The sequence below is a fragment of the Merops nubicus genome, unplaced genomic scaffold (genome assembly GCF_000691845.1).
Source record: "Merops nubicus isolate BGI_N331 unplaced genomic scaffold, ASM69184v1 scaffold3193, whole genome shotgun sequence".
In the NCBI taxonomy this organism is placed as follows: domain Eukaryota; kingdom Metazoa; phylum Chordata; class Aves; order Coraciiformes; family Meropidae; genus Merops; species Merops nubicus.
The window spans coordinates 36,845-47,700 of NW_008599378.1; the positions used below are offsets into that span (position 1 = coordinate 36,845).

Genomic DNA, 10,856 nt, shown 5'->3' on the forward strand with positions numbered 1-10,856 from the left:
GGCTCCCCAGCCCGTGGTTCTGACAGGGAAAAGAGGATTTCAAAAGCTCAAGTCTTCCTACTGTCAGCTCTGGGTTTTATTACTCATGTCATTTTACACAGATAAAATATCAATTGTTGTATTATCTATTAGTTATCAAAATTCTTAGGTTAACTCCTTGAGGAAACCAATTTAAATTCCCTTTCAGTGATGTCAAGACCCATTTGTACAACCTTATGAACAGGGTAAGTGTAGCAGATTGAGAGGGGTACTCAAGACAAGCACATGTGCAAGAACTAAAGAGATTTTTCAGGAGACAGTATTTTCTATTGCCTTAATTAAAAGAATCCTCATTTTTCATTTAGATTATTCTGTTCTTCTGCCAATTACCTTTGTGATTCAGCTCCAACCAGCAGAACTTCATTACAATTTTCATTTCTTCCAAAATAAGGAACTCTTGCTAAATTGCTGAAGAAAATTCTCTGTTCTCTCACCTGTGCTCAACACCTTCTGGGAAGAATTTTCCAAGTCAGAGCAGCAGACAGGAGCACTGACCTGCAGCCATCTCCAGAAAACAGCAAAAACTGTGAGGAAGGCAAAAGACTGCCAGGTCACAAGGTCCTGGTTTCAAACAGCAAGGCAAATTTCACACCAACAGAACTTCTCTGTGGTCTCCTCTTGAGGGAACCTGTGAGTAGATCTCTAACCTAGTGCTCCAGTGCAACTTGAAGAGGACCACAGCAGGACAACACAAACAGGCTGTGTTCCTGCTTGCAGAGTGTTGAGGTGAAGGCAAAACCAAGAGCCACTATAGAAAGACAGTCAAGAGTAGAAATAGGATGGAGAGAGTGAGGAAGGGCTGAGAGTGAGGAGACTGGGAAGTACTGCCAGAAACAGTACCTAGAGAAAATTCAAATGTGTGTGCTTGTCCATAGAGCTTGTGAGAAAAAGAATCATACACCTTGAATTGCAGGCAAATTACTTCTGTATATTATGAGACACTCCTGCCTGAGAACTATACACATCATTACATTACATCATGTAGAAACATGTGTGTCACAGTATGTTTACAAAACATATATGCAAGAGCATTTGTCCTTTCATGTTCTTTCCCTGTATGTGGTTATAGACTCCCAGCTAAAAGGAAACAGCAGTTCCAGCTTTGAAAGTGAGGAATGGAGACTACACTGCTTAGTGTTCTTTGCTACCTTTCCCTTTAAGCTTGTCTTCACCAAAACAAAGACCACACAACAGGGAAGAAAAATCACAGGCCATTCACAATGCCTTCTGGACAACAAGGCACTCCATTAGCTTCACACTGAGAACCCTAGAAGGACTGCAAGCAGCAAACATCTGCTAAATATATTCCAGTGGGTTAGCTCTAACTATTGTTCAAGTTCTTAGACAGTTGTAGCTGTATCTCCCCCACCTTTTGCAAGACTGTGATCCTAATCAACAAGACCCCACTCCTTTTTCCCTGGAGTCCCACAGAAGCCACTGTGCTCCTGTTTGTGCAGGATATGTCCCCACCACAGCAGCTTCACAAGCTGTGAACTCGGTGGTACGCTGACAGCTGCAGATTTGGGCAACTACAGCCAGCTCTGCATCTCCTCTTCATATTTTGAGGGATCAATGAAAGGTTTGTCAATGGACCGGATCATCAGCTCCCCACAGTACACACATTCAGCAGCCACAATGTCATCGATGTCAGCTTTGATCTGCTCCCTGCTCTGCTGCCCCTTCCCCAGGCTAATGGTATCTGCCTCCTTGGGACGATGGTGGCCCTTAGAAGGCTGACTGGCAGCTGCCAGCTTCTTCTGAAGATCTTCCAGTTTTGCCTGCTTATAGGCAGGAAGGTTTGGGAAAACTGCTTGGAGGAGACAGTCATAGTGGAACATGTGACCACACAGGAAAAGGTAAAAGGGGCGGTTTAGAAGGGGGAAGTCACAAGCAGCACATTTCTCCTGAGGCTCCACAGAGCCATACTTATTTCTCATTTCCTGGATGTCCTCTCTGATTCTTTTGGCACTCTGTGTGGCTTCCTCCATCTCCCTTTTCAGCTCCTCAATGTGCTTGTTGTAGTCCTCCAGGGAGTTACAGATTGCCTCCTTGAAATGGTCAATGGTGACAAAGTCTGGAAAGAATGGCAGAACATCTTCAATCTTGAGCAGGGCACAGCTGGAGAGGCAGGCCATTGCCTTCTTCACATCCTTCTCTTCCTGAACAACATGGCGAGCAATCTTCAACCAGAGCTTCTTCCGGAGCTCCTCATCATCTTCAGGGAGATCTGCACAGGACTTGGCAAGATCAACGTCCACCTAGAAGTTGGATGGACAAGGAAAGTGAATTAAGCCTCCCTCTTTGGGTATCCACCATCCAACACCAAATACTGCTGTCCAGTATAGAAGGCATTCAGAGAAAACTTCTCTCACTGCCTAGGGCTGCACTACTGGCCTGCTCCTTGTTCACACATCAAACATCTCTCCTCTCCACCAGCATTCCTAACTGAAGGTTTGCTTGCTGACCAGCAGAGAATGACAAAGGGTAAACCCATGTTAGAGTGTCTTTGCTGGCCACACATTTCAGCAAAGACATAGCAATGCCAATAGAAAAAGAGCCAGCTTCTCCCTAAAGGTCAGACCAAGCTGACAAAGACTTCCTTCTGTAATAATTATCACAGCTAGGAATAGGAAGCATGAAACCTGAGGAGTGCAGCCCAGAAAGCCAACTATATCCTGGGCTGCATCAAAAGAAGTGTGGCCAGCAGGTTGAGGCATGTGATTCTTCCCCTTGTGAGACCCCATCTTGAGTACTGTGACTACCTGTGAAGCCCCCAACAAGAAGGACATGGACCCCTTGAAGCAGGTCCAGAGGAGGGCCACAAAGATGATGAGAGGGCTGGAACACTTCTCCTATGAGGACAGGCTGAGAGTGTTGGGGTTGTTCAGCCTGGGGAAGAGAAGGCTCTGGGGAGACCTCACTGTGGCCTTCCAGTATCTGAAGGGGGCCTGCATGAAATCTGGAGAGGGACTTTTTACAAGGCTTGTAGTGACAGGACAAGGGGTAATGATTTCAAATCGGCAGAGGATAGATTTAGATTAGAAATTAGGAAGAAGTTCTTCACTATGAGGGTGGTGAGACACTCAAACAGGTTGCCCAGGGAGGCTGTGGACGCATCATCACTGGATGTGTTCAAGACCAGGTTGGATGGGGCCTTGTCCAACCTGGTCTAGTGGGAGGTGTCTCTGTCTGCAGCAGAGGGGTTGGGATTAGATGATCTTTAAGGTTGCTTCCAACACAAACTTTTCTATGACTCTAAGTAATTAGAATCCTGAAGAGCAGCTGTACAAATCTTGCAAAAACACAGGTATGTTAAAAGTATTTTATGTTAGAGACTGAGCCTAAGACAGGCAGCACTCCCTCCTGTACTTTCCGTGCCCCTCCCTTCAATTAGGTCACAGCCAGCTGTCTACCTACAGCAACTGTGAAAGGACAGAAGTACATGGGAGACTTCTGTCCTAGACTTAGCTCCTGTACTGATGGGTCTGTCCAGCTGCTCTCAACACTCAGCTGTCCAAAGCAAGCTGCAGAACAGCTGTACCTGCAGGGCGAGGTCCACGGCCTCCTCGTAGAGCTCCATCACTTTGTAGATGTGGACGCAGGCGCGGTGGTGCCCGTGCTCGGCGCAGAGGCGCAAGGCGTACTTCAGGTCGTAGTGGATCCTGGTGGGGCTGGTTCCTGCCTGCTCCAGGTAGGACAGCAACGAGTCCGGCCGGCACAAGGCGTAAAGAGACAGCAGGTAGTTGTGAATGGCTTGCTGGGTTTCCTCCAGCTGGTAGACGCAGAACTCCATGTATCTAATGGCTTCGTTGATCTGCTGGGTGCTGGCGCTCTGGCTGTAGTTCACCAGGGCTGGAATGAGGTTCCTGGCATCCAGTCTGGAGCCCATAGAAATCCAGGCGTCCACCACCTTCTTGGGAATATGCTGGATGAGGACTGGGGAGAACTTGTAGAACAGCTTCTCATCTCTGTGCCTGGCCAGCACATTTAGAGCTTCATCGTACTCGTCGTGCTGGCAGTGGTGAGCCACGACACGCTCGTAGTCCTGCATGATGACTGCAAAGTAGACCATGTGCTCTGTGTCCCCGTGGCTGGCCAGCAGCTCGTAGATGGAGGCCCTGTTATTAAACAGACAGTCTTTGTTTTTAGGGCTGCTGAGGAACGTGCGGAACTTCTCCCGTGTATCCAAATAGAGATTTCTCTGGGAGGGATCTCCCTCCAGCACACCTAGCCAGTTCAGGTACAGCTCCGTCAGCCACGTGGTCAGCAGGGTGGTCTGTGTCTTCTCAGATGGCTTCAGGTTACTTAGCTTCTTAATCAGAAACTCCATCAGGGCTTCTTCTTGCTTAGCTTCAATGAACTTAAGGGCAATCTCCTCAAAGTAGTTCTGGGTGAGGGCGTAACATTTGGCACTGTCTACGTACCTCTTGTTTTGGAAGCAGTGCTCTGCCTCCTTTGCCAGCACGATATCCAGGCACTCTGGACGGTCTTTACAGTACTCTTTGGCTAAATCAAACTTGTTCATATTCATGTACATCTTCCACACATCCCTAGACTCCCGCTGGACGTGGTAACGGAACACGACCTTCTCAGTGTGGATCCAGATCTGCTGGACTGTGGGATCTTTGATCATGCGTGTCAGCAAGCCAAACTTCTCCAGAAACGGGTCCTGGAAGACAACCTGCCCGTTCAGAGTGCACACAGCCTTCACCCGATCAGGCAGCAGCAGCAGGAAGTGGAACTGGGTCAGTACAATGGATATGGGCTTGTTGACAGTTATGTCAATATCAGAAGGATAAACCCAGACCCGTTCATCACTCAGGATGGAATCGGGCCGGCTGTAATCCAGTGTACCATACAAAACACCGTTTCCCATCATCCAGGCAAAGGAGCGAGGGTTGGAGCGCAGTTTTGGGGTGTAAAAGGCTATCTCACTGAAACCCAGGTTGGCTGGGAACTCCCGGAAGCTGGGCAGATGGTCAGCATGCAGAGCAAATATGGAGCTGAAGCCTTGCTGCTCCGTCCCTTCGGGTATTTTGCCAACAAACTGGAAGAGTCTCTTTCGAGTTGTGGCTATGATGAAAAATTTCCCTTCCATCCCTCGCTCAATTTCCAAGCAGCAGACTGGGGCAGGTCCCGACTCCTCCTCCAGAGTGTAAACCTGTCGGAAGTACTGGTCGGGGTTAGTGCTGAAGAGGCTTCCCTCACTGACAGAGATCTCAGCTTCGTAGATCTGCCCCTGGGCTGTCCCCACCAGGATAGGCCCAGTGTTGGTCTCTGAACCAAGAAATTTGTTCCAGCCCACGCTTTCAATCAAGTGGCCTTTCCAGCGGGAGAGCACTCGCACCTTCTGAACGCTCCTGTTCAGGTACAGGCATTCGCTGGTGTTGAGAGCAATCAGGAGATGAGAGCCTGCCAACAGCAGAGGGGGTGGGGAGCAGGACGAGAGAATAAATTAAGACTGTGCCTAAGCAAGCCAAGTTCCTGAGGCTTCTAATCCTCACGTTTGATAAGCTCTGATATCAACATAAGTCATCCAAGACTTCCCCAGGCAGTCATAGGAACGTGGGGATTTCCACGCCGGATCAGAATCATGGAATGGTAGCCCGTATGTTGCAAACTTAAATGACTAGTCCCAGATGCTTCAGCAAGGAGGTATTCTTCCATTTCAGTTCCCAGAGCTCCCTCCTAGCCCTGGCAGGTGGTGACAGATAAGATCATCTCTTTACAAACTTCTGTTTTGTTTTTCAAAATCAGTCAGGGCTACAGTGAGCTGCAAATGTTTTACAGTCCTTTTAAAAAATTTTTTGTATGAACACAGAGTACAGGGTGACTGCAAAGATTTCCTTTTATTGGTTTCAGCAGCCTTGCTCAGAACAGCCTAATTGCACATGTGTTTCAGAGTTCAAAAGCACTGTCTGTAAATATACATAGTCCATTGCCTCACCTGTGTGGTCCAAAAACATCTTGTAGACTTTGGCTTCATCTTTACGTCCCAGCTCTACCTGATTAGGTTCATCTGGCTTCCCAAGATCAATCCTGCAAAGAGAAACCATGAAAGCATGCTTCCAACAAGAGTTCACATAGGCCTAACTGCTCACTCTTTTCCATACAGAGTTCATGGCTTCTTATCCAGTTTGGAAATGTTAGTTCCCTAACAATTTAACTAAAAAAAAAAGGCAGGGTAAAACAAGGTGTAACTTAGGTCTGGCAGCATTACCTGAGGAGGGTGTCTTTCCCAAGGCTCATACAGAGCTGGTTAGAGGAGACCACTAAGCTGTTAATTTTCTCTGGAGGAGAAAAATCAATCCTTTGCTTGTTAAATATTGGCATTTCCTTCTCCAGTCGTGCGTTCACATATCCTAAAGAAAAGAACATGAAAAGAACTTAAAAGCAAGGCAAGACAAAAACCCACAACAGCAACCCCACACTCCATCAAAATCTAACCTGAAAGACTAGAAGAATCATCTCCTGCTCTGAGCTTTACTGAATGGGGAGTGTACTCCATGGAGCATGAACACAGAGGTGTGTGTAATAGGAAAGATCAGCAGTAAGACACTTCACTGTCTTGCCACAGAACTGCAAACTTGTCACAAGCATTAATCTGAAAGCAGACAGAATTCCAGGGGAAGCCACAAAACCATCACATGAAGTGCCTAAAAAGCCCAAAATGAGAGTAGAGTGGCAAAGTAATTTGTTTTCCTTGCTTGGCAGTTTATTTGTTCCAGACAGGACAGAGTAGCTGGTACTGCACAAGACACAAAGAGGGCTCTGGTTTGACACTCCCATACCAGCTACCCAGGAGACCACTGGGGCATCAACTGAAAAATATTCCTCTTATTCCATTTTGGAATGGAATGTCCTGCCACACTCGATGTCCATCATTCACAAGAAAGAGCTATTTTTAAAGCCATGTCAGGGTTTTTTTGTAGCCACACAGAGAAGTCTGTTGGGTTATTAGCTGCAGGGAACACAGCTGGAGGTTCCAATGAAGCTTCCACCATTACCCTGTTTTACCAACCATAACACTGTCCTAACTGCAGCTTTCCAGTTGTTGTTGGAAGGTGTGCAAACTACTTGCTAGAGCCAAAACAATAACTAAGACCTGGTGTTTGCTGGACCTGGTCCCCTGAGGGACTGAAGGCTGCCATAAAGTCTCCCCAGAGCCTTCTCTTCTCCAGGCTGAACAGCCCCAGTTCTCCCAGCATGTCCTCATGGGAGAGGTGTTCCAGCCCTCAGATCACTTCTGGGGCCCTCCTCTGGACCAGCTCCAACAGGCCCTGCTGTGTTCAGGGCTCCAGAGCTGGGCACTCATCTGGCTTCAGGTGAGGTCTCACCAGAGCAGAGCAGAGGCAGAGAACGACCTCTCTGCATCTGCTGGCCACACTTCTGATGCAGCTCTGATTCTTCTGGTGCAACTGGCCTTCTGGGCTGTGAGCATGCACTGTTGGCTCATGTCCAGCTTTTCATTTTTCCATTTTCTGCAGGGCTGCTCTCTCTCACATCATCCCCAGCCTGCACTTGTAATGAGGATTGCCTCAGCCCATGTTCAGGACCTTGCACTTGGCCTTGTTGAACCTCATGAGGTTCACGTGGGCCCCCCTCTCCATCCTGTCCAGGTCCCTCTGGATGACATCCCATGTCGACCTCCAGCCTCAGCCTGCTGTCATCTGGAAACAGTGTTGAGGCTTTTGAGGAGGCAAATGGAGCTTTGGCCATGAGAAAGGCAAAAGCCCAGCCACGGGCAAGGGGTCAACAGACAGAAGCTTTTAAGACAGGTGAAGCTGTAACACCATGTGGCAGCCCAGAGAAGCAGTGTGACAGACTTAGTTTTCATTGAAGACAGGTAGACCTCTGCACCCAAAGCCATGAGGCTTGCAAAGACCACACTGTTTTACTCCTAAAAGAGGACAGTATTCTTCATGGTCTTCCTATGAGGAAACAAAAAACTACAGAAAGCTCACGGGTGCCAGTGAGCTGCAAAATAAGAAGCCATTCATAAAGAACCAAGAACAAGTGATGACACTCATGAGCAAAATCCTGGAATGTGTGTGTGTTCACAAACATCACGAGGTTTCATCCATATCTATCCCCTAAGACAATCCTTCCCAGTGCCTGAATTTCCCACAGCCCCAAATCCTTGCATAACTCTGACAAAGAAAGCAGCAGACAAGCTCAGTCTGACCACACCACCTCCAGCTAGGCAGCAAGACAGATACACTGCTAGGGTAACGCCACGGATGAGTGAAGGACTTGGGAAGCAAACAGACCCATGCAGCAGTGAGCCTGGACAGGAAGGTTAAAATGAGGAGAGCTATAGCAAGTTGAGGCCATCCACAGCCAAAGGAGCTAACTAGGAAGATGGAAACTTAAACCAGGGGCTGTATCTGAGAGGCAACAGATTGCTTCTAAAGAGCATAGGCCTGCCACTCTCCAGACTGGGAATAACAGCACCACTTTGAAGCACATTCAATACCCATAACCTCCCCCAAATTATCCTGGAAAACTCTAATTTCAGCCCTGTTGCTGCTGAAAAAGGCAGCGTAGTGGTGGACAGCAGCCTGCTAACTCCACAAATCCTTGAGCTGCCTGTTCCACCAATGTCTTCTCCTTGCCTCTGCCTCAGCAGTAGAGCAGCTGCAGGATCCTTACAGATTCCTGTTTTAGAGCAACAGTGCACATGCAAGAACAGACAAAGCACCCACACTCTGAGTAGGCAGCTTTTTGCTCAGCACATGTTTTATTACACATTGATCCACACCTTAAACATTATCCACTTATGCAAATGTGCATTCCTTTATTTCCAGCTAAGCAAAAGAGAGATTCTTCATTTCAGCTCGTGCAGCCTTAACATCACAGTTTAAATCTTCTGGTATGAGATGAGGTTTAAAACACGCAGATAAAGCTCCCAAGCTGCTGATTCACACCATGTCACAGCTGACCAATAAATATATAAGTATATATATAAAGGAAGGATTATGCTGATGGGGAAAACCCACACACTGAAGGATTGCCAGGTCACATCCATTTATTTTTCCAGATTGCCACAAGGCCAACTGGAGCAGGTCCAGAGGAGGACAATGAAGCTGATGAGGGGTCTGGTGAACACATCTTATGAGGAGTGGCACTTTGGGACATGGTTTAGTGGTCATGGTACTGTTGGACTTGATAATCTTGGCGGTCTCTTTCAACCTTAGTGATTCTATGATTGTGTGACTGACACAGCCAGGAAACCCAAGCACAGGAGGGAAAGGGACCAGCTAGCACCTACACACAGGCAGTTTGGAGCTGGAGTGGGGGTTTGTTTATTTAATTCATAGTTCAAACCAGTGGACTGGATCCCAGCATTCAGAAGAGACTCTTTAGGACTGCATCCATTACAATTATAACTGGTGTAGGATCATCCTCACTAAAGTGAGTGACTAACTTTAACCAGCACCCCTAACAGGAGATGGAGGAACTTCCCTAACTCACAGTTCTCTGTACAAAGGAGATGTCTGTTTTATAGCACACACTCCTTCATCCTGACCCCAGCACCTTCTGCTCAGGTAAGATTCCACCACAGCATTTCCCACCCTGATTTCTGGGCAAATCTGCATTTTTCCTTGCAGCTTCCAAGCTGTTCAAAGATCTCAGCTCACCAACATCAGTCAGGCCTAGGGGGTCAAACTAGGTGTTCTTGCTTAAACTTCACATTACCCACAACCTCTACCAGCCCAAGTTCAGTGCAAAATTACCAGTGTGGCCTGATTTAAGATTAATTAAAATCCTGATTAAGCTGCGCCTTTGCAAGGAAGCAGTTTCCCAAACTTCCTTGTCAGCAAATGAGCAGATTTCTCAGTTACAACTGGAGACAGTGTTGCAGAAGTCAAGAAGAAAAGCTGACCCCTTGAAAATTTATTTTTGGTAACGCAGCTTGTCCCAACAGTGTTTTGTACAACAGGATGCTTACTCTTTATCTAAAACTACACAACAAAATAACATTTGACATTTGCTTCCCCTCACCATTACTGAACATTGATTGTACACCTCCCTGAATACACCAAAGCCTCACAGGCCTTGACACAGAAGTTTAGTAGCAATACAGATTGCTGTCTTGGCTCTTTCAGTCACAGCCTTGCCATCATGCAGTCAGCCTAAGGAAGCCACTCTATAAAAATGAAGTCTTTGGTAAACTGCCCCCGGGTGAGGAAACACCCCCCATGCAGGTACAGCTGTGCACACAGCATATGGCAACAGTTTGGTTTCTCAGAAAGGAGAAGGGGAAAAAAAAAAGGGAAGCAAGCTGGTGAGATGATCTCAGCTACCAAAGCTCTGAACAGAATAGTGCTGAGGTCTGGCTATAATTTGTGACTATGAATGCATGCTGCTTCATGCACACGTTTCCACCAGGCACCACTTCACAACGCAGGGTCTATAGCCTCACGAAGCCCTTCCACAGAAAAACAACACCTCAGCTTTGCATGACCCGCCTCACTCCTAACCTTCATCAAGAATCGAGCGTCCCCTGCGTCAAAACATTTCACATGCAAAGGATGGAAAAACCAAACCGCAAATGAAGGTTATGCCACACACACAGGGATACACCTTCTCCTGGAAGCACTCCCCACCGCTTCACGTGCCCTACTCCCAGCTAATAAGCTGCCACTTTGTGTCCCACCTTCCAGCAAGGACACCCGCAGCGGGACTCCCCGAACACCACACGCCCCGCTGAGGGGCTCACGGCAGGAGCAGGCCTGCAGCCGGGCAGCACCGGGCCTAGCGCTCCACTGAGGGGACACGACGCGCCCAGAGCCTGGCTGGAAGCGGGGCGGGGG

General features: G+C 47.8%; 1 protein-coding gene across 1 annotated transcript; it reads right to left on the reverse strand.

Annotated features, from left to right (window-relative positions):
• Positions 1 to 1,095: 1,095 nt before the first annotated feature.
• VPS18 (vacuolar protein sorting 18 homolog (S. cerevisiae)) lies at positions 1,096 to 6,395 on the reverse strand. The gene is made up of 4 exons (XM_008937341.1): positions 6,260 to 6,395; positions 5,987 to 6,078; positions 3,581 to 5,451; positions 1,096 to 2,297 (listed from the first exon to the last, which is right to left on the reverse strand). Exons 1-4 carry the CDS (start codon positions 6,370 to 6,372, stop codon positions 1,569 to 1,571), a joined length of 2,805 nt encoding a protein of 934 aa, XP_008935589.1. The 5' UTR covers positions 6,373 to 6,395; the 3' UTR covers positions 1,096 to 1,568.
• Positions 6,396 to 10,856: the final 4,461 nt, after the last annotated feature.